At 40.7% G+C, this 24,373-nt stretch overlaps 1 protein-coding gene across 2 annotated transcripts in view; it reads right to left on the bottom strand.

Annotated features, from left to right (window-relative positions):
- The window catches only part of GALNT7 (polypeptide N-acetylgalactosaminyltransferase 7), a 146,218-nt gene that overhangs the window by 24,077 nt on the left and 97,768 nt on the right, over nt 1-24,373 (bottom strand). For both annotated transcript variants that reach the window (XM_049631333.1, XM_049631332.1), the window contains exon 3: nt 4,012-4,178. In XM_049631333.1, coding sequence (XP_049487290.1) covers nt 4,012-4,178 — 167 coding nt within the window. The remainder of the gene's footprint in view (nt 1-4,011; nt 4,179-24,373) is intronic.

Raw genomic sequence — 24,373 nt, 5'->3', positions numbered from 1 at the left:
TCCCAGTTGCAAGAGAATAACTTTTTTTTATTTTTTAAAACTGACATCCAAATTAGTTAGCATATAGTGAAACAATGATTTCAGGAGTAGATTCCTTAGTGCCCCTTATCCATTTAGCCCATCCCCCTCCCACAACCCCTCCAGCAACCCTCAGTTTGTTCTCCATATTTATAAGTCTCTTCTGTTTTGTCCTCCTCCCTGTTTTTATATTATTTTTGTTTCCCTTCCCTTGTGTTCATCTGTTTTGTCTCTTAAAGTCCTCATATGAGTGAAGTCATAGGATTTTTGTCTTTCTCTGACTCACTAATTTCACTTAGCGTAATACCCTCCAGTTCCATCCACGTAATTGCAAATGGCAAGATTTCATTCTTTTTGATTGCCGAGTAATACTCCATTGTGTGTATATACCACATCTTCTTTATCCATTCATCCATCGATGGACATTTGGGCTCTTTCCATACTTTGGCTACTGTTGATCGTGCTGCTATAAACATGGGGGTGCATGTGTCCCTTCGAAACAGCACCCCTGTATCCTGTGGATAAATGCCTAGTAGTGCAATTGCTGGGTCGTAGGGTAGTTCTATTTCTAGTTTTTTGAGGAACCTCCATACTGTTTTCCAGAGTGGCTGCACCAGCTTGAATTCCCAGCAAGAGAATAACTTGTCTGTGTCACTATGAGCCCTTGAAATTGGTCCATCACAGCCACAACTAGCTCTTGGATCTCTAAAGATGTTTCTTGGGGACACAAAAATTATTTTAAGTTGTTTAAAACTTTGGACCATGAATACATAAATAACAAAGAAGATATATTTAGAGATGAACTAGTCAGACTGTACACTTAATACTTGACTCATTTTTAGGGAGCAATACACTTATACATGGGTATTCAGGATTGAGAAGAAAAAAATCAACCTTTTTCTATTTTGGCATCCAGTTTTCATGAGTAGTATAAATAAAATTCTCACGCTGAATTATATTTTTTCCCCAGAATAATCTAGGTAATTTTTCCCTTCAATTTAAGTGATTTTTTTTTAAATCTTACCTTCTTATTTTTTTTCAGCTTGGTACAATCCTAAATTACTTTTTAAAAGCACCCTCTGAATTGCATTTCCACGTTTTTTTAATTTAAAAAATTTTTTAAATTTACATCCAAGTTAAGTAGCATTTAGTGCAACAATGATTTCCGGAGTAGATTCCTTAGTGCCCCTTACCCATTTAGCCCATCCGCCCTCCCACAACCCCTCCAGTAACCCTCTGTTCTCCATATTTAAGAGTCCCTTATGTTTTGTCCCCCTCTCGGTTTTTATATTATTTTTGCTTCCTTTCCCTTGTGTTTATCCGTTCTGTGTCTTAAAGTCTTCATATGAGTGAAGTCATATGATATTTGTCTCTCTGCATTTCAGTGCTCTTTTGACTATGCAATCTAAATAAATTTAAAATAAATTGTTATGGCCAGAAATGAGTTGATGGCCTGTGCTTCAAATTTAGATTCTTAGTCAAGATGGTCCAAAAGGTAAGTTGGTCAGTCAAATGACTTCTGGCTTCTTTGGGATCTCACACCGTGGTAGATTCTAATCATGTTCAAAACATTCGCCTCTCCTCGGGGAATGATTATTCTCCCCAGCCTGCCGAAAGTAGGCTTAGACCATGTGGTTTGCCATGGCCAACCTGCTGTGGACAAAATGATGTGAGGCACTTGTGAGCAGAAGTGTTAAAATCCCACTAGTGTTTCACCATTCTCTCTTCCTTTGCACGAGGCGGGCAATGCATGAGTTCAGGCTGCCTTGCGGTGAAGGTGTGGGGCATTGCTGGGGCTGAGCCACAGAAAATGCATAGTATGAGCCAGAGAACTGTATAACTCTGTGTTGTCATGAGCCACTGAGAGTGTGGAGACCCATTTTACCTCGGCCCCACTTGGCCTCAGCTGGCTGACGTACAAGCATAGAGGAGTGTGCTCTATTTAAAGGCCCCAACTCTTGTTTAGAGAGGACACTGTGTTTTCCAGAAACCCCAGTGTTATAAGCAGCCAGCTCCTTGTGAGGTTTGATGTTAGTAAAGTGTTTTGTCTTTAAAGGAAAAATGGTAACTCAAACTTTTACTTTCTGAGTATATTGGGGAAAGAACAAACCAAATGTTCGCTCATTAAGGATAGGGCTGACAAATTTTATGGTTGTTATGAAATGGGGAAAATTAAAGGCCTTCTGTGCTTCTGTTCAAGGGGAGCGCCAACAATGCCTCTCTGCACTCTGCAAGATAAGCAGGTCCTGCACTTGACTGCTATTAAACTGCGTTATAAGAGGCTGAATGTTAGAGCACTAATCACACAAAATAATTAAAGTCAAATGGACAAAAAAACTGAAGTCCAAATTCTGTTCTCCTCTCCTGAAGCCAAGCAGTTATTTTAGGATGGGAACACATTTTGGCGTATCTGCACTTTTTATTAAAGGATATGCTAAGCCTCTGCTTGTATTAATAACATAAGGCTTCTTAAAATCCACATAATCACATACACGAGATTTCCCAAAGTCATTTTTGTAGATGTAGGTTTTCGTAAATCTAAAATACTGTTGGTACCAACAATATCACTTCAAAACGTATTTTCAAATATTTATCTTGAGACAGGAATCGTATTCTTAATGAAAGCCCTCCTGTCATAGAAAATTGCAGTCAAGATGTCTAAGGTAGAGGGCATTTGATAGGACTAAACATTTTAAAAGATTACACTTTTTAGTGTAATTAAAAGTGATTAGTTGAAAAAAGTACTTAGTTGTACAAAGATGAGGGGAAAGGGAAATAGGCCTTATTTCTATTTCTTCTCCATGCTGACATCTGTGTAGATCAATATTCTGATCATGTCCTTGCAAAAACAGCAGAGGTTTATCTAGACTGCGAGAGTTACAAATTAAGTTTTGGAGAAAGCTTGTGTAAAGCCATTCTGAATGGTATTTTCAGGCTACCCATGGTCTGTCTTCACCTCTAATATATTCACTTGTACACAAAAATTCTCTGTGAGACTTATTTGCCAAAAAAAAAGCAAATACCTTGTTGTTATTGAGTAGCCTGAGTGCTTTGGTCAATTTTCAAAGAATCTAATTCAGTTTTATGACAAGCAAAGACTAGTAAATAAATATCCAGATCTGGGTTTCAGCAGCACCATTCCTTTTCTTATTTAGCATGCTGATTTGGGGTCTGAACTATAACATTATCTATCTTCTAATACTTGTGCCATTAAGAAGATATATTCCGCTTACAATAAATGTTAATTTAAAAAACCCACTTATCTGGGAAACCACTGCTCAATCTCTCTCTTGCCAAGTTGAACCTAGGTTAACCAACACCTCCCTAAACGCTATAATAGCTGGCTCCTTAAAAAGAAGAAAAAAATACAACACAATTTCCTTTTATTCAACATACTAAATCAAATACAGAACGAAATAAGCTTTAGTAGATACTTCTATTATATATAACAATGGTCCGTGGTGTCTGGTCAAATTCAATATTTGTATCATTGTTCAAATGCAAAAATTAGGCTATTAAATAGGTATATGGATTTCAGGTTGACGGCTATGGATGGAGCATCTCGTAGCAATACAACATAACACAATTGCCCTTTTCAGTCTTTCAATAAATGATCTTCATGGCCCCATTTTTGCAAAATCCAAGGCCCAAAGAATTGGTGTAGTGTAAGATGGCAGTTAAATACACAGACTTATGAGCCTGTAGATTTGGATCTGTTAACTAGTACCTCTGTGACGTTTGACAAGTTACTGAACATCTCTGAGGCTCCTGTGTAAAATAAAGATAACAACAGTATCCATCTCAAGGATTATTGACAGGATGAAACAAAATAATTTATGTATGATGCCTGGCACAGTGCCAGCTTGGTACCAGATGCTATCAATAGATGCTAATTGTTAATTTTTAAAGACTAATTATTTTAAAATCACACTTTGCAAGTCTTCATAATTAGCTTATTTCATAGACAGAAAGTCAATTTTCCACAGCCATTACCTTTATTACTGAAATCATCAATTAGCACAATTTCTGCTAAATATTTCCTTGGAGTCCTTTTAATGACACTGTGGACCGTTCTCATGAGGGTTGACCATCCTTCGTTGTGGAAGACAATGACAACGCTGGAAGTGAGCAGGTTTTCATCATAATGCCAATACTTGCACCTGTGAAAGGAACATTTAGTCATGTTTATTTAGAGGCAATTGGTAATGCGCGGTTTCAAACTCACTGCGATTAGGTTTTTTGGTTGGATTGAATATTACTGACTTAAACGAGGGAAGCGGATGAAATGCAACCTTTTACATTTTAACAGAAACGCAAAATGGAAGAGAGAAGATGCTACGAGATGAAGTCACTCACAGAGCAGCTCCCTAACCACTGGCACTTGCTGTGTGGTAAAGAGAATTAATTTCTGAATGTATGCGTCCCTGCCGGGGGCACTCCAGATTTTCACAGCAATCAGAGCTGGGCTTTCTTCCCCCCATGACTTAGATCTCAGTTTACTCTCCTTTTTAAAACTTGAGTTTCTAGTGCACAGATTTATTTCACTTGCTGTGTATGAACCACCACACAGCTGGATTTGAAAGCTGTCCTGTTCTAATGTGGCCAAAACCTTCAGGAAAAAAAATGAAATAGGCTGACCTATGGCATATAGCAGACATTAAAAAATTAACTGTTGAATGAATTTTAAAAATCCTAGTAATCTGGGGTGCCCGGGTGGCTCAGTCAAACATCCGACTCTTAATTTCGACTCAGGTCGTGATCTCATGGTTCATGAGTTCTCTCTCTTCCTCTCTCACTGCCCCTCTCCCGCTCGTGCTTGCTCTCTTTCTCAATATAAATAAACTTGAAAAAAAATAAAATTCCTAGAAACGTTTAGTTATTAGATTAGCTAAAGAAGATATTTAGCTATTTTACACAAAACTATTTGACACAACTACAGTAGGAATAAAGTTGCCAGGAGCCTTTTTCTAATTGAAAGGAAACTCAGAACAGGGCCTGATAAAGACTCAAGGAGCCAGGGAAGGTTTAGTGAGTTTCACAAAAAATACACACACACACACACACACACACACATACACACAAAGCATATATACGTATATATGTGTGTACATAGACACACACATTTATATTTGTTTGTTTTTTTAACGCCAAAGCTTTTCACGAAGTAAATAAGCTTGTTCCCAAGATTAAATTTAAAGCCATAAAAGCAGTAATTAACCTTATCAGCTTGATAACCTATACCGGGAATTAGAATAGGAACCATTATTTAAAATAGGTCCTGGTCTGATTCAGATGGAAACAACCTTTTCTCCAAGTGTGTATTTTCCTTTCAAAATTGTTCTAAATTATCTATGTTCTTAAAGGTTGATTTTTATACAAATGCAGATTGAGTCCGGTAATCCACTTAAATCTTATTTCCTATATCTGCATTTTCTCATTAAAGGAGTATTAATTACCCATTATGCTCATGCTCTCAGCTAGACACCAGAGCTGCAGCACTGAGAGGACAGCACGGTCTCTGCCCTTACGAAGCCATGGTCCTACAGGGGAATCAAGACACAGAGCAAATATTTGTACTTTCCAAGAGTGTCGATGCAAAAACCAGGGTGCCTACGACAGGTGGACCTCGCTTAGCCTTGAGACATGTGGTCAGGAAGGACCCCTGGAGCTAGTGATTTGATTAAAGATGATTAAAAAAAAAAAAAAAGTACTAAGCCCCAAGAGATGGGGAGGGAGTGGGGAGGAAAAGATAAGAGCACAGGAATGAATCGTGTGCATATGATTGCAGGTATTATGGGAACTTGGAAGATCTATATCTTTGGAACATGTAATTAAAATATGAAAAATAAACATAAGTTAAAGAGGAAAAGTTACCAAGAAGGGCATTTGCGGTAGAGGAAATAACAGCATCTACTTATTATGTGCCAGGCACTATTCTGTGTTTTACTTTTAGTAACTTATTTAACCTGCGAATACCACTATGAGGTTAGTACTATTAATATCCCCATTAAAAAAATTTTTTTTAATGTTTATTTATTTTTGACAGAGAGAGAAAGACAGAGCATGAGTGGGGGAGGGGCAGAGAGAGAGGGAGACAGAATCCGAAGCAGGCTCCAGACTCTGAGCTGTCAGCACAGAGCCCCACGTGGGGCTCAAACTTACAGACCATGAGATCATGACCTAAGCCGAAGTCGGACACTCAACCAACTGAGCCACCCAGGCACCCCTTAATATCCCCATTTTATAGATAAGGGGACTGAGGCTCAGAAAGAAATGATTTGCCTAAGATCACACAGCTAGTAAGTAGTGAAGGCAGGAAATAAACCTAGGCTATCGTGAATTCACAAGAAATCTTATTAAACATAAAACAAACGTAAAAGAAAAAATACTAGCTATTCCTATGTATGAATGGCTAAGAACTGATCTAAGAACTGTTGATGATATTGAATATCATTTCAATACAAGGCACCCATGGAGCATATTGTTATGTGATGGGAGCCCTCTCCTCTCCTCCCCTTTGCAGCCAGGAGATGGCCCCAGGAATGGGGAAGGACTGGTGGGGTATGGCACCCTATAGCGACAAGTTAAACCAAGAGGGCTTTCTAGTGTAACCCAAAGTTGAGAGGGTCCAAATATTCTTTCAGAATAGCAACTTAAAAAATACAGCAGTGGAGGAATGCAGATCTTGAAAGAAGATGTGATGAGTGCTTCTGGAGAGAAAGCAACCCAGGCAGATAGGTCTAATTTTAGACGGTAGGAATAACAGTCCCCCAAAACAAACTGTAACTCAGACAGATGGAGGCTCAGGCAATCTTGTTCCTTCTCTGAGGACAACCACTGGGCTTAACACAGCAGAACCGGATGGCACAGACACCAATCAATTTATAACAGACACGAGAATTGGTGAAAATATTCAAGACATGGGAGGACACTTGGGACTTGCTGATTTCTAAGGCAGAAGATGACAACTTGGGGAAATAAGCAGACAGGGACTCTGAATGGCAGACAGAAAGGAGTTGAAAACACACAGAGACTAGAGGAGGGAAGGCAGAGGTACAGTGAAGACGGGAGAGAGGGTCCCATGAGGGGCACCGTCACTGTCCTGGGAAACTGCATAAGTGGAGACAGTTTAAAGATCTGGGCATGCTACCTTGCCTTCTTCCACAGGACAAGGGGAGAAGAGAACTGGAATAGAGAGTGTTGTCTCGCCTCTCCATCTCCTCTTGCCTATGTACAGTTTGGAAATAACTCCAAAGATGTAAATGAGATTGTGTGCCAGTAACATCTCTTGGTGTATACTTTTCCTATTTGTCTCAAAAATTACAAAAGCATTATATAACTTGTGCAACACAGAAGGTTATTAAGGTGGAGGTTCCCTCCCTTACCTCTCCTCAACTATGCCAAATCTCACATCCTAGAAGAAATCACTGTTAATAGTTGGCTGTGTATTTGTAAATTTTTCTTATGCAGGCATATAAATGAGTATGTATGTGTGAGTATATATATATATATATATATATATATATATATATATATATACACACACAAACATATTCATATGAATATGTATAAATTCTTCTTCCATGTGAATATGTACAGATTTATATTATCTAAATCTTTTTAACTACTGCATAATATTCCATAGTATGGCTGGTCCATTATTTAACCATCTCCTTACTTTTCCACAGAAAAGGGAAGGAGAAGCTTTTCTAGTGAGGATGGGTAGAAAATCTGGAGGGAACAAGATGGGAATAAAAGCAGATGGAGAAAGGGACTTGTGCCTGGCCTCCAGTTCTGACCTTTAGGAGGAGACCACCCCACAGGGTGTGGCTACAGCACAGAACAGAAATAATTCTGATGTGTATTCAGGCAGAGAGAGTTAAAGACAATTCCCTTTTCCACCTATTCTCTGCAGGCTCCCTTGGCTCTAGGTTGGAGCCAGAGAGCCTAGGATGTCCACATGCTTTCCATGGGAACATGGAAGGTAGCTTAGAGTTAAGATCCACGGGCCTGCTGGGAGTCACCACGGTAAGGGGTAAGATGACATTTAGCAAAGTGATGGGGTAGAAGGCTTAGCCAGGGACTGGGCCGTGGGGTTCAGAGGATCCACAGTATCAGTGGAAGCCAATGTGGAGTGAGTCCCTGGAGTGGGGCAGATGTCAGAAGGGACCATGTGTCCCAAGGGCAGCAGGAGAATTGACCAGAAGTTACTACGGCAGGGGTTCCTTCAGCAGCAAGTGCAAAGACGTCATACACCTGGGAAGACAGGAGAAGGCAGCAGAGATGGAGGGTAAACAGACCAGAAGTACCCATAGCACCTCAAGGATGCAGGACCCTTCTATCATCTGGATGCTACAGAAGAAAGGAAGACGAGATGAGACCCTATGGAGGAGAAACAGCCCAGAGAGGGAGTTTGAACTTCAGGCTGATTGGCCACTAGCCGAAAGGAGACCTTTAAGCCAATGCAGATTGGGTGACTTTTAATTACTAGCTTTCACTGGCCACCATCAGCCTGAATGCAGGTTCATGAGAAAGTTTAGCTCTTTGGCAGCTTCTCTGATTTTCCATTGTGAGATGAAGCCATTGAGTGGAGCATACAGAAAGAGACCTTATAATATACAAAGCCTTGATGTTAAGACTTGTTATTGAAAGAAGCCCCCATGGTACTATAAAACCCCCTATTTTGCATCCTTTCTCTCACTTTACTGGTGGAGAATTTGTAATCAGTTCTAATAAGAAGGAAGGCCAACTGAAGCAAGAATGCCACATTTAAGTGGATGGGTTATGTTATAGACTTTGGACTAATGTCTGCTCTCTGGCGCCTCATCTTCCAAGAGAGCTTAAAAATCCTCTAACGTCAAGGACAGTAGTGCTTTAGCATCATCAAGAGACTGTTCTGGTCGCAAATATTCACATTCAGATTATGGGTTTGCAGTGATTAATGCTATAGTTATTCTTTAAAGTCATTTAACACAGTATTCATGGGGGCTATGTGGGCCAGGTGCTGGCGATCAGAAGAAAAGATGGGAATAAAAATTCTCACAGTGACTCTTCTAGAACTTAAAAAAGTAAATTTCAACCCAAAAGTGAAATGCCTGTGTATAATTTACTTGTATTCCCTCAGTACCAGATGTTTTTAAGATCAGTAGTTTGATACATGGCCTTGTTGTGTCTAGACTTTATCAACAAATAATATCTAATTCAGCAGACTATGAAAAACAGTATTTTAGGCTGCAAACCTCTGCAATCCATAGAAACTATCATTAATCTACAGGGGTGTGTGCACGCACATATATGCATGCTTTTTTAGGCATAGGAAACAAATTCTCAATTTAGGAAACACTGTTTTTCTTTATACACTACCTACTTTTATTTTTAAATCAATTAAGAATCTTTCCTGTCTCCATCTAAAACCTTTTTTGCTCATTCCCATGATAAAAGGAAGTGGAAAATTAGTTATGATTTACATGAAACAGTGCTGACACCCAATGGTTGAATAAATTAGTAATGTAGAATATAAAATTTAACTCAGCATTCAGAAACCAATATACATTTTCAATGAAAGGAGAATTATCACTGTTAAACCAAATCACTCAAACTCAACAGACTGGGGGGAGTAGAAGTGTTCAGTTTCTACGTACTTTGATTGGAAATGACACAAAGTAAGCCCCTTAAGAACATGCTATGGTAGATTTTATTCCTTGCAGTTCATTACACGTACCAAAATAGAGAATCTGAGCGTCAAAGAAATTTATAAATTACACTTCCTGATCACCATTCTCTGGATATGCTCCTTTCGTCAATGTATTTCCCAGAAAAGCCTGCAATAATCCAGATGTGGAATTGCCGACATAAAGGTGCAATCTTACAACCCTTAATCTGGCTACAATTCCTTTACAAAAACAACTTAAAATTACACTGGTACTGGATATATTTTCTGCAACAATATCATACTGCTAGCTCACAAACCCCTACAACTTTTCTCCCCCAATTACTGCTAAGCCTAGTGTTTCTCATTCTGTGTTTTTGCAGTTGAACTCAGCATAAAATACCTTGTTTATATTTATTTTGCATTTTTGGTTGGGTATGAGCTCCAGCAGTCTCTGCTCTCTTAACCATCCTTCCTCGTTTTCTATATGGAAAATTGGATTAGTATGGTTTCTATCTCTGGAGCCACTGTTTATATGGACGAATATGAGAAGGTCAAATATAGTGCTTGAAAGCTATGTGTAATCCTTAAGAGGTTGCTATCACTCTACTCATCAATTTCATCTAACTGCACTATCATTCACACTATATTTCTTTACCTAGTCCACAGGGATCTGAAAACTTTACTCAGCTATCCTACTAAATCAAGACAAATTAGGTATCACACAGTCTCCTGGTCCACTAATGTAAACGCATTTTTTTTTAAGATACAGTTACTAGTTGGTTTGATTCCTTTTCATAGACTCACACTGGTACCTAGTGAAGGTGACTTTTTAAGTATGAATAAGTGGTCTCTTCTAGGATCTTAAGAGTCGTACATCAGTGTCAAGTTTCCAGAACCAAACATTCTCTCTCCTCTGGAAAATGTTTAAGGCAGTATTTTCCCACCTCCAGTTCCCTAAAATCTCTCCTCTTCTTCACAATACCTCCGGATTATTGATGGTACTTCCTTTCAAACTCATCTGGTAAGTTCCTCAGTATCTAGTGCTAGATGATGCTTTAAAAGCCTCAACTAAAATTTAATATACTTAGGTGCCTCCTTATTCTGTGCTCATTATATTTGAATTTAATTCCCTCTTAACATGCTGTTATAAAACTTTCAATATGGAGATCACTCCTTAGGCATAGCAGCAAATACTTGCCCAAGCTGGGCCAGAGGCCCCTTTCTGGACTTTGAGCTTCTGAGATTCTAGTTGGGCTCTTGAATGATCTTGTGAGGCATAGGCCGGGTAGCTATTTTCATGGAGAAAGAGAGAAGTAGAGATAACAGTCTATGAACTGCAGAAAGAAAGAGCATCTGACTTTGGTTCGCAACTTTTCATTTCCTAGTTCAGTCAAGTGTATTTCCTGACCTTAGGTTCCATGAGATACTCCTACATCCTTTCTTCTTTTTTTAATGCTTATTTATTATTTTTAAAGGTGCTTTGTGGGAGATTTTATTTTTTTACACTCAAAAGACATTTTTGTAAATTCTGATACAGTCACGATTATACTATCAGAGTATTTCCTTGTTTTTTACTTCAATAGAAGGATTTTACTTAGAACATTAAGAATAATTTTTTTTCAAATGTGTGAAAGTAGAGTTTTATTTTATTTTTAAAAATTTTTAAAAATATAATTTATTCTTGAGAGAGAGCGAGAGAGCACGATCAGGGGAGGGGCAGAAAGAGAGGGAGAGGGAGAGCTCCCTGTCAGCATAGAGCCCGATGTGGGGCTTGAACCCATGAACCGTGAGATCATGACCTGAGCCAAAACCAAGAGTTGGGGGTGCTGACTGAGGTACCCGGGGCACCCAAGGCACCCAAGAGATACTCCTACATCCTTTCAGTTAATTGCTTGCCACCCCTCACCTCCACCATTTTTTCCTTTTTTTTCTTTTAGCTTAAGCTACTTGAGTAGATTGGTTTCTGGCAAATAATTCATGTTTAACATGCTACTCTTGATATTTTGGTAAACTTTCGTTCATTATGTATATGTCTTCACAGAATTAAACTTAGAGATTTTTCACTATCATTGAATCAATGAATCAATCTCTTAAAATTTGAAATTACCGGAGATGTTCCTCAATGATCATTGTTGAAGTCACAGAAAGATGTAGTACAGATGGCCTTACTACAGGCCAGTATTATCTGGTACGTCCTAAAAATAACTTGTATGAACGTACAAAATTGAGCTTAAGAGAATTACACATGCTAACCAAATAGGAGGCTGATATGTTAAACTGATGTGAAAAAAAACCCCACAAATTTTCAGGTAATGTAGTCACCACTACAATAATCTGCCTACAAATTCTGATTACAATTGGAATGTTGCTTGGTGAGATGGAATCTGACAGTCTTACTGGTTTTGAAAGCTCCATGCATCTTCATCCACAATAGGGTTTGCTGAACAGAGTAAATTCCTATTGGCTGACTCAGGTCCCTTCTCCCATGGATAGCTGGGGGTATAATGATCACATAGTTTCTTTGGCTCCTCTATTCTCATCCCGTGGAGATGAATTCCTTCTTAGCAATGTATTCTTTCTTTTACAAGGCACAATAAAATTGAAGCTTTTAAACAACAGAATACCTCGATGCCTTCAAGAGCTTGTATTCCCTTCCTTGATTACTAGAAGCTCTAAGATGATCTACTTCCTTTTCTTCAATATTCTTATCAATTCCTCGTATTAGTTGCTCTTCCCTTGAAGGTCAAAATTAAGCCTATCATAATAGAACCGACTCTTCCTTAACCATCTACAACATGAAAATGTCAGCACAGCTAATCGTCAGAGGTTCTGCTCTCAGCCAAAACAGAATTTTCATGTATTTTGTTAATACATATCGGATGATTTGATCTCAAAAAATTTTCTAGGAATACCCCTTTTCTCCATGTTGTACTATATTACAGAATACCACCCATTCTCTTAGTTAGTGAATTAGATATTAATGAACAAGAGAATAATAATCTTTAACTTCTGCTCTATTGGGGTTAAAGGTCAAAATCAATGAACACAGAATTAATGGTCGGGTCTACAAAAGTTTTTTCAAGTAGACCACCTTTCAGGATTAAATTAGGTAAACTGAAAACACACAGCTGTCTGCCACACTTGTTTTGGAGTTTGGTGCATGGTGCCATAGTTGGAATGTGGGACACCAGAATGGGTATGAAGGAAAGGAAAATGGGTTGCTTTAGCTCAGAATACCCATAATCTCTATCAGGTCCACCCTCCCAATCAGCTCAATCTAAATTAAAAAACCCCACAGGCTTGCTGTGTGTGCCAGGTTTTAGGACAAGTGCCCCCAGTTCTGTTCAAGTAGTGTATTTAATTCTTTTTTTTTTAATTAAAAAAAATTTTTTTTAACGTTTATTTTATTTATTTTTGAGACAGAGACAGAGCATGAACGGGGGAGGGGCAGAGAGAGAGGGAGACACAGAATCGGAAGCAGGCTCCAGGCTCCAAGCCATCAGCCCAGAGCCCGACGCGGGGCTCAAACCCCCAGGCGCCCTCAAGACACCCAGGCGCCCCTTAATTCTTTTTTTTAATGTTTACTTTTGAGAGAGACAGAGAGAGACAGCATGAGCAGGGGACAGGCAGAGAGAGAGGGAGACAGAGAATCCAAAGCAGGCTCCAGGCTCTGAGCTGTCAGCACAGAGCCTGACGCAGGGCTCGAACCCGCAAACCACGAGATCATGACCTGAGCCGAAGTTGGACGCTTAACCGACTGAGCCATCCAGGTGCCCCAGCAAGTAGTATATTTAAACTTTTCTTGGGATGGATCTCATTTCCCAGGGTAGAGATAAGGTGTGCAGCTTTTTATCATGTCTAAACCATTAACGTGTTAGAGGAAAAGGGGGGAGATTCTTGGCAGAGCAGAATGACTAGGACCAGAAACACTCTAGCTCATCTCAGCTGATTCTTAAGGCAAGAAGCCACAAAAAAACATTAGTAAAGACCACTGCTTTACATAGCTTACGTAACAAAGAACAGGGCCATTATCTATCTGTCCAGACCACTTGTGAGCTCCTGGTACCCAGGGCTAAATAAATCTGTATTTATTCCCATTCTCTCTAACCTCTGAGGTTGCCAGTTTCCTGGCACCCCAAGTTAGTGGGAGACAGCTGTCCAGTCATTAGCCACGACAGCTCAGCTGCCAGTGATCCTCTAAACACAGCCACAGTATGGTTAGAATTCACAGCTCCAAAACCGCCGCAGGCCTCCTAAAGCTTACATCATCTTTGGGCCACTCAGCGTACGGTCTCTGTGACAACCTTAGATAATATGTACAAAGCCTGGGACGGAAACCTTCGAGCGTGGCTTTGGAGAATACCTCCATTTCAGCTCTTTCCACCCATGTTCCTCCTCAACGAGTGTCCTGACAGACGAGCCAGGCGTGAAGGGCATTTTCTCCATTTTGAGATACTCTCCGAGGTGATGGAGGAGAGAAGGTCACAGTCGACAGGGGTCAAGAGTGGTTCCGCAGGGATGAGTGTATGTCCCTTTGGTGAAGACGCTGCTGGCCTCAGCCCAAGGATTTAGCCCAAGGACCTCAGCCCAAGGATTTAGCGAGCACGGCCTGTGTGAGCAGCAATGGAAAGCCCCTCACCTCAGCGAGCCACAGAGAAGGAACCTGAATGACCTTGAGCAACCCAAGGTGATTCATTCCCGAGCGTGGGTTCAACAATCCCAGTGGACTCCCGGAACTTGGTGGGAGAATTTGAGGGCTCTACAATTCTAGCAGAGTGGACAGTACCTGAGCCAAAGAGTGTTTCTGCTATTGATTATTGTGATCTCATTTTATCCCAGAAACGTAGTTCTAACAGCTCTTCTAGTTTCCAAAGCACCACCATACACATCACTATCTCCTCTGCGTTGCACAGTAACCCTCCGGGGTACACAGGACAGGCGTTAGTATTATTCAGTTTCTACATCAGGCCACTGAGGCTCCATGAGGTTTTAGGACTTGCTCAAAGTCACCATCAGTGACAGAGGAGAGATTTAAAAACGAATCCTTTGACTCTAACTTTAAGGTTCTTTCCTTTAAGCCAAAGACTTACAAAAGGATTACTCACACAATATATACTTAAAACAAAAAAAAAAAGGGGGGGGGGAGAAATGACTTCTTTCTTTTCACTCAATACCCAGGGGCTTCGTGGTCACTAACAAAATGACTGCACACAGTTCTGTAGATTTCTGCCTGATTTTAAGGATTGAGAATACTAAATAAGACATCAGGGCAAGCTAAGAATGCTGAACTATGTCACTGGGTAAAGGTCTTCAAATGTTTTTTTTTTTTGAAAAGGAAAACGTACATGGACAGATGTGTCCACTTAATGATCTGAAATGTCAAACCATAATTTAAGAAAAAACCTGGCAAGGAATCCCATGAATGGACATATGTTCATGTGCATATCTCTGAAACTCTCTGGGAAGGGAAAATGAACATTTCACAGTGTGAGCCATATGTTTCTAGCTATATTGGACTCTAATTTCAAATATGAGCTTACATGCCATATTCTGATTTTATAGAGGCACCAGCTTATCAAATACCAATACCTCTGAGCTGAAACAACCAGTAACAGGAGTAAGGATCAAGTTGGGTGGGTGCCAGTGTGTGGGTAATGACACTAACAGCATGAACCAACACAGGTTTGCATTTGCGGCTTAGTTATTCATTTATGCTGTGCCTTATTCCACAAAGGACTTTGAGCAGCTTACAAACACAGAGAACGCAAAAATATTATGAATGTTAAAAATAGGAGGGGGGAAATGGATAAAGAAAGAATGAGGGGAAAAAAAAAAAGGAGGAATCAAGAACAACGTGTTAAAACTACATACCAGTGGGCCAAGGACTCCTGTGTGCACAATTCTGAGGCACGGTTCACAAAGAATACCCTATGAATAGCACTGCCCTGAGCTAACCAACATGGTAGCCTTGGGTGCCTTCCAGTCCCTCCTTATTAATGGACAGGCCACAATTTGGCTTGAATTTCCTAGCAGGGAAACCTGGTCTAATCTGTGTTTAACAAACCAGTTGTTCAGAAGTACAATATTCTTGCTGTGAAGACCAGATGGGAGTTTTTTCTAAGGGGTCCTCCTTATGGCAAACGCAGCAGTGAGTTTCACTGGGCTGTTATTCATGAAGGCTGTCAATGGAGACCAATGGCATTATACCAAAATACAAGTTAGTAAAAACAGTTGTGCAGAGACCAAGTTGGGAATTTAAGTTCAACACAGATTTGAAAATCACACTTTGCAAACATTCTTTAAAATGTTTATTGAGTCATCTCCTCTTCCATGTTTCATCGTTCAGTGAGTATATGCCTTCTCAATGTACTCGCATTAGAAGCAGGAAATCACATCGACCATATGGAGGACTTGTATTTCTAAGAGCAAATTTCGACACTGCTAATGACTAAAGAGGTATGAGCTTACAGTGGTAGCATGGTAACTTTAGGTTGGAGTTAGTAAATAATTTCCCAACAAAGAATTGTGAGATATTGAGAGAGTTATCAATATAGGCTGTATGGTATTTACTTGTGGAAGTCTTAAACATGGACTGATACAGCAATGTTCCTACAGCAAAATGAGGAGATGCACTAGATCATTTTTTAAAGACTCTCAACTATAAAACTATGATTACAGATGTGGAAAAGAGTACATAATGTACAACAGTTACCATTTATAAATTCACAGAATATGCAATTTCTGGAGCTAATAAGAATATATTAACTCTTCAGTAATTTATCTTATTTAAGGTATTAGGAAGGTAGGTTGTTCATTTAGCATGTAATGTAATGGACACACGAGATGTTTAATAAGTATTGTGGTGAAGAAATCCGGTAATACTATTTTGAGAAATCATTAAAGTAGTCTACCTCTTTTCCTGCATTAACTGAATTACCTTTACTTCTCTCTTACATCTTTGCTTCGTTGCCATTTTCTAGAAAATCAAATCGTCAATTAGGAGGCTGATGAGTCACCAAAAGTGAGTTGGAGTTAGTTATCAACAAGTTTATGGCTTAAGGGCGCTTGGGTGACTGAGTTGGTTGAGCCTCTGACTCCTGATTTCAGCTCAGGTCACGATCCCAGGGTTGTGGAATCGAGCCCCGTGTTGGGCTCTGCGCTGAGTGTGGAGCCTACTTTGGATCCTCTCTCTCTCTCTCTCTCTCTCTCTCTCTCTCTGTCCCCCTCCCCTGCCCCCACATACCTCTCCCCTGCTCGTGCACTCTCTAAAAGAAAAAAGTGATGGCTCAAACATGAGATAGAATTATAAAGTAAGAACTGAAAGGATATGCTAATTCCTACTCTAAAGACGGCAGAGGACAGGAAACCTCAAACCACAATTCTGGAAAACATTTTAGTTTTGGTTTTAGTTTTAGTTTCCTTGGCAGGAAACCCAAGAACTGAACACATGTGAACATTAGAAGTAAGGTACAGTCAATTGTCATCTGGAGACCGTACTCTTACCAATGGGTTACCTTCTCTCTTCAGAGTCCCTGCGGATAGGATAGGGGAAGAAAAAGAAGAAAAAAAAAGGGGGTGGGCGAGGAAGGAAAAAGAAAAGAAAAGAAAAGAAAAGAAAAGAAAAGAAAAGAAAAGAAAGGAAAGGAAAAAGAAAAGAAAGCCAAACAAATCTGTTCTGTGTGAGATGGAAGCCAATAGAACAGCATAGACCAGGGATGCTGTAGACCATGGAGGGGAGACTCCAGAGTCGAAAAACACTACCAAGTAAAAGGAAACAGCAATTAATCCTTTGATTTAGTGATTCCACAAAGAAATCTGTCCAACTGAAGTAATCAGCAGTGGGCACAATAATTGACCCACAAGCTTGCCCAATGAAGCATCCTTTGTAATAGTGAGGAATTGGAAACGACCCAAATGTCCCCAAATGAAGGACTGGTGGAATAAATTCTGGTCATCCAGGCAGTGCAATCTTTTTTTTTTAAACCCTACCAGGGGTAGGTGATTCTTATTTTCTTCTTTTAAATTTTCTATTAAACATACGCTTTCCTTTTTTGAAACCTTTACAAATAAAATTGCTACTGAAGCAGCAAGTACAAGTGAAAGAACGTTACTTGGCAGCTTTGTAATCGGCAACCCCTGGGCAAGTGGTCTGTCCCGATAACTCTTTTCTTATTAAAACTATCACATTAAGGCTTTCCCCGGAACCAGAGCTTTACCTGTGTAACAGACTTAGACCAACTTTCGGCACTAGCTTTGTAGCCAGAATGCATCTCTTCCAAAAAGTGAGGGCATATTTTTAAAAAAACATTACTGTTTGTACCCATTTACATTTTGATTCAATAATAGGCTATTTGAGGGATTGGCAAATCATACTTAAGGTGCCTCTGCATTTCATTTCTGCCAGTTTTTTCCTTCCTGATACTAGTTGGTTACTCCACCAAATTCCACCTGACTATAAAACCCTTCTAGATAGTTGCTATCATGTCATGATAGAGAAAAAGCCCCCTTAGAGCAGAGCTGCTACGTCTAGACAAATGGGCTTAAGTGGGAAAGGAAAACACAAAGATATAAGAGCTCTGTTGGAAGAAATCTTTTATGAGGGCCAGCGGTCAACTTAGGGAAGTTTATAAATCTAAATAGGAAAGCCAGTTCTTCTCAGTTCCAGTATGACGTTTCCAATATTACTAGATATGCTTGATTATCACCATTTCAGAAATAAAGCATTTCACGTGGTGCAAAAATGATACCTCTTTAAAATCTGCCAACAGCCTTAGAAATCCTGAATATTCCGAAGCAATTCAGGCAAGTCCAATTACGTTTCTCAAGAGTAAAACAGTTTGGCTTTTCAATTCCTTTCTAGAGCTATGAGTGGACATCACTTCCCAGGAATCTAAAGAACTGTAGTGATTTAATACATCGACTGCCTTTTTAGTTCCTCCACTCTCCGAGGGCTCCTCTGATCTGCCGTGCCATTGCTGACAGCCTGCTTGCATCTGAGGGCCCCAGATTAATGTCACGGTGCTAACCTCCATGGTGACCTTTTGTACTGAAGCCTTCATGAAAGAAAGGAAGCCATTTCTGCAGCTTCCTCATTACCTGAGATACCAGGACGCAGAACACCATTTTCCTCCTAACATTTTTATTTACAAAATGCTTGTCGCCAAAATAAAAAGCAATTTTTTTTTCAGTTGCTAAACTCAAGACCTTACAGGAGCAATTTAATTGAATCTCTTGGATACCTGAAGTCTTGCTTTTTGAAGCTGATGCCAATCTATTGAAGCTTTTTTTCTGGGGAGCACAGACAACTGTAAGGGTTACTGCCACCTTTTATTTTTTTTATTTATTTTTTTTTTCAACGTTTTTTATTTATTTTTGGGACAGAGAGAGACAGAGCATGAACGGGGGAGGGGCAGAGAGAGAGGGAGACACAGAATCGGAAACAGGCTCCAGGCTCCGAGCCATCAGTCCAGAGCCCGACGCGGGGCTCGAACTCACGGACCGCGAGATCGTGACCCGGCTGAAGTCGGACGCTTAACCGACTGCGCCACCCAGGCGCTCCAGTGCCACCTTTTAAAGGAGAAACGCCTAGGTGGCTCAGTCGGTTAAGCGTCCGACTTCGGCTCAGGTCACAATCTCGCGGTCCGTGAGTTCGAGCCCCGCGTCGAGCTCTGGGCTGGTGGCTCAGAGCCTGGAGCCTGCTTCCAATTCTGTCTCACTCTCTCTCCGCCCCTCCCCCATTCATGCTCTGTCTCTCTGTGTCTCAAAAATAAATAAAGGTTAAAAAAAAAATTTAAAGGAGAAAAAAAGGGGCGCCTGGGTGGCTCAGTCAGTTAAGCGTCAGACTTGGGCTCAGGTCATGATCTCACGGTTCGTGAGTTCAAGCTCAGCGATGGGCTCTGCTTCCCATTCGGTGTTTCTCTCTCTGCCCCTCCCCTACTTGTGGGCTCGCTCTCTCACTGTCTCACTCTCTCTCAAAAATAAATAAAAAAAAGTCAAAAAATATTTTAAAGGAGAAAAAAGTGTACTTCTTTCTATTTACCTCCAAATTATTCCCACCTTAATTTTAAGAAATTTCTCTATGAAATTATCCATATCCTTACCTATTGGCAATGACATTGTTAAAACTAGTGACTATACTTCAAAGCACATTTTATTAGCATTTTATATTTTCAGGTTCTGGTAGTATGCACACACTTACATTATCTTGTTCTTTTATCCACAGGAGTTATGTCAATAACTTCCCCCAAATCAGCTGTGGGACAAGGTCTCTCTAGTTTTACTGGACCCCAGGAGTATATAAACCCTTCCCGGATCATCCCTGCAACTACTTCTGATCCTCAAAAACCATTCATTCCTTCCCCTGCCATTATTACAATTAGACTTCATGGCCATGGTCTTTTAGACTTTGTTGTTTCTCTGAGACCAAGACTGAGGTAACAGGTGTGATATTCTTTTAACTATGTGCTTCCTGGAAAGAATTTATGTCACTTCTCCTGAGGAGGGGAGATAAGATTAGTAAGTATTCCTGATATTAGTCTAGGCTAGTTATTAGGAAATTAAACAGATTGAGTACAGCATCTAAACATTTAGGTAAGGGGATGCACTTGCCTGAGAGTGTCCTATCTCATTAAATGGCCACCAGTACCTTTGAAACTCAGATTAGGTGTGCTCATCAACAGAGACTATTTCATCACTTTGTCTAATAAATATTCTGAACAGTGCAGAAAACCTCCCATGTTTCATTGCCCATGCCACTGACTGCAGGAGCCTCTGTTGAGCACATCCTGGCAGGATTCCAGATTCCTTCCCAAGATCATTTTAGTAGTAAGATGTAGTAAAGGAAGTGGGAGTGAGGTGGGGAAGGAGGGGTGGGAAGGAGGCAAAAAAGATGAACTGTGGAGGTATATTTATAATAACTAGGCCAGTTTATGTCCATTCTTTAAAAAGAAAAACCTAATATTCTATACTTTTTGGTATTGACATTTCTAAAAGCCATTATCGTATTTCCTTTCCGGCATAAATTAGGTAAAAAAATTTGGTTTAGGGGCGCCTGGGTGGCGCAGTCGGTTAAGCGTCCGACTTCAGCCAGGTCACGATCTCGCGGTCCGTGAGTTCGAGCCCCGCGTCAGGCTCAGAGCCTGGAGCCTGTTTCCGATTCTGTGTCTCCCTCTCTCTCTGCCCCTCCCCCGTTCATGCTCTGTCTCTCTCTGTCCCAAAAATAAATAAAAAACGCTGAAAAAAAAAAAATTAAAAAAAATTTGGTTTACTAGAATTACCATTTTCAGTGTCCTGAAATTTGCATTTACCATTAATGATATAGTGAGCACGATGTTCTTTAACGATGTATGAAATATTTCTGTGAATAACCTGAGCTCCAGATTCATATATACAAATATATTCAAACATATTATGCGTGGAATCTGTATTTGTTAATTTGCGTACTCCCTAAATTTTATTTTCAACCCCCAAATCAATTCCTGGGACATGGTTACAGTCATTTGAGAACATGTGCACAGCAGCCAAAAAAAACGTGAATTGCAATTGAGTTGCCTATGTGAAGACACTAGAGGGTACTCTGACTTCTTGTCGTCACTCTGACAACTGTAAACAGTGTCCTTTTCTTTGGAGGGTGGGTGATGGGTATTGAGGGGGGCACCTGTTGGGATGAGCACTGGGTGTTGTATGGAAACCAGTTTGACAATAAATCTCATATTAAAAAAAAAAAAGATGTGGAAACCCTCAATGTCTGTCAATGAATGAATGGATAAAAAAAAACTTTGGTATAAATATACAATAAAAAATTATTCAATAAAAAAATAAAAAAAAATAGTGTCCTTTTCATAGTCTATTTAGGGCCATCTCCTTCTCAGTTTTGTGCTTTTTGTTGGTGATTTCATGGTTTAAAATGGCTCCCAAACATAGTGGTTAAGGGCCGTCTAGCGCTCGGAAGTGTGAGAAGACTGTGCCGTGCCTTATGGAGAAAATACTGGTGTTAGACTGACTTCCTTAAGACATGAGTTCCAGCGCTGCTGGCCATGAGTTCAATGTTAAGCTGCAACACTATATGTTAAATAGGGTGTTCTTAGAAACAAAACACATATATATCAAGGTTAGGTATTGATCAGCTAATGAACCGATGTGACCGGAGTCTCACAAGAACCTAACCCTGTGCTTGCCCTAGGAGCAGTGCCTCTGTCTGTATGTATTCCTAGCCCCATGCTCACGGTGACTTCAGAGAACACAAACACCTTGGTAACAAGGACTGACTGCATAGCAAAATGCACACGAACAGAAATTCAAGTTCACCAATAAGGACGGCTACAAAAAGTCAGCTATAAAGTCTGTCACGCCTTTGTACCACCCACTATAAAGGGAAAGCATGATAGGTGGATGAATTTTTGTCTTATGGGCTAATGCTGCCGGCTGCGTTGTAACTGCAAGCAACTTGCAAAGATTTAAGAGACAGAGACAATCACATTCTCTCAATTAAAGTGAAATTCATGCTTTGAAAACAATTATGATGATGCCAGAGAATAGGACTTTAACCAGGAGGGCCATAAAAAGGCAGGGTAAGTGAGGAACATTCTGCAAACTATTCAGGGATACCTTATATAATAAGGAGGTGCCTGAGAATTACAGGAAGCTGCCAAAAGAAGAGAAGCAGGACAGAGTCAGAGAAAGAGAGGTCTTCGCCACTGAGCGGTGGGAGTAACCAAGAGCCTGCCACTCAGAAATGCATCTGTTACACAGACAAACCTATCCTTTAAAGAACAGTGTGGTCTCTTGCTTAAATGACGGTCTACACTATAAAGAGATGCTTAGAGTTAAAAGAAAAATCGGGTTAAAACATTTCTAAGTTTAGAAATGACAAAGGTGCTTATTATTATGAAATATTTATAGACCTAAGCCCTACAGCCCTGATGCATCTTCCTATTTTCTTCACCTAATGATACCAATGATAGATTCATCACCCAGTACTTTTGAGCAAGTGCTTCTTTACTGTGTGCTACATCAGGGACTCCCTTTATGTTTTCTCACTGTCTTTAGGACTATTCCTCCTCTTGCACAGTAGAACGGCAGGACGAAAGACAAAGATGAGGCTGGGAGCGCACACCTAGCATGACGAGACCTATGTAGGAGAAAAAGCTTCTGTAGGCTTCTTACCCCCCAAGGACGAGGGTGGCTTCCAACCACTGGGACCTCCATCCAAGCAGCAGGGCTCATGTTACCTACTGTTTTACGCCTTCACGTTCTTTGGCACATTTCATCCTCACGATAATGTTATGAGCCAAGTATTTTACCCCTATTTGCTAGAAGAGGCCAGCAAGGTTCTCTAGATGTCAACTATCGTTCAACTCTGTGTGGGATCTCCAAGAGGTACTTCCTGTGCACTCATGAGCTCAGCACTCTCAGGTACAACATAGTGCCCCCTTTTGCCTCTAGCTCAGGATCATCAGGGGGTGCCCTGTGGCAAAGGGGACTCAGCTCCTGTGAGGCTGGTCCCACCGGTGCACCTGCTATAAGTTAGGGACGTGTCGAGGACACCTGCCAGGCTGTTCCAAGGCCATGGTTTCGTGTTGTTTCAGGACCCACTGGATGATGATCTGCCCCCAGCTTCGACACACCCTCGAGTGTGGGAATCTGCTGTCCCAGAGTTCTGCAGACATTCTAGCGAATGTTTTTTTGTATCATCTCCTTGGTATTTGAGTATAAATGAGTGCAGGGGCCAGGCAGGGAGCACGATCTAAATGACTGGCACTGTACAAACACTGCTCCCCTGCTCTGGGACCACACTCAGGTGCCTTTCTGTTCTCTCCTTATGATGGCTGCTTCTACGTTAGATTTAAGCAGAGACCCTTGTTGCAAATAGTTGGGATTTTAAACGCCTACATTTGAGGGGACAGTCACTTTGGAACTTGGAAACATACTCTCCTTTTGTTTCTAAGTATAAAAACGTTAGTACTATAAAAATGTCTCAAATATTAAATTTAAAATGACTGCTCTGGGGGTGCCTGGGTGGCTCGGTCAGCTAAGCGTCCGACTCTCGATTTCGGCTCAAGTCATGCTGTTGTTGCGTTTCCTGCGTTCGAGCCCTGCATTGGGCTCTGCGCTGACAGAGGAGAGCCGGCTTGGGATTCTCTCTCTCCCTCTCTCTCTGCCCCTCCCCAACTCGTTCTGTCTCTCAAAATGAATAAATAAACTTAAAAAATTGAAAAAAAAAATAAATCAAAATAACTGATCTGATAAACAGACCTTCCTGATCCTTTACCTGGTGTGGTAAATAATCCCAGAGACTTACATGCACCCCTGGCCGCCACATAATCCCGGACGCGTACTCTTTGGACTTCCGGTTCCTCGTCCACAAAATGAAGAAATGGTACCGGAGACCCCCCTGGCTCCATTTACCTCTAAAATTTTGAGTCTATGAAATTCGTAATGTCTTAGGAGCACGTTTCTGAAGTGTCCAAGCCATGCCCTTTAGAAGCTGCCACGTGGCTCTGAAAGTGCCATCTTGCGCACTTGGCTGCCGTCCGTCGTGATCAGCAGCTTATCTGTGCCGTCTGAGGCGTGAGGGGAAATCAGACACCCGGACGCAGGATGGTGACGGAAGGGGCAAAACCAAGGACGGGAGTGTGTGGGAATCCAAGGCAGCGTGAGAGGAGGAGGAGGAGGAGGAGGAGGAGGAGGAGGAGGAGGAGGAGG

This window comes from Panthera uncia, chromosome B1 (genome assembly GCF_023721935.1).
Source record: "Panthera uncia isolate 11264 chromosome B1, Puncia_PCG_1.0, whole genome shotgun sequence".
Taxonomy (NCBI): Eukaryota; Metazoa; Chordata; class Mammalia; order Carnivora; family Felidae; genus Panthera; species Panthera uncia.
Note: the sequence above shows the minus strand (reverse complement) of the source record. Positions and strands in the feature narration are given on the sequence as shown.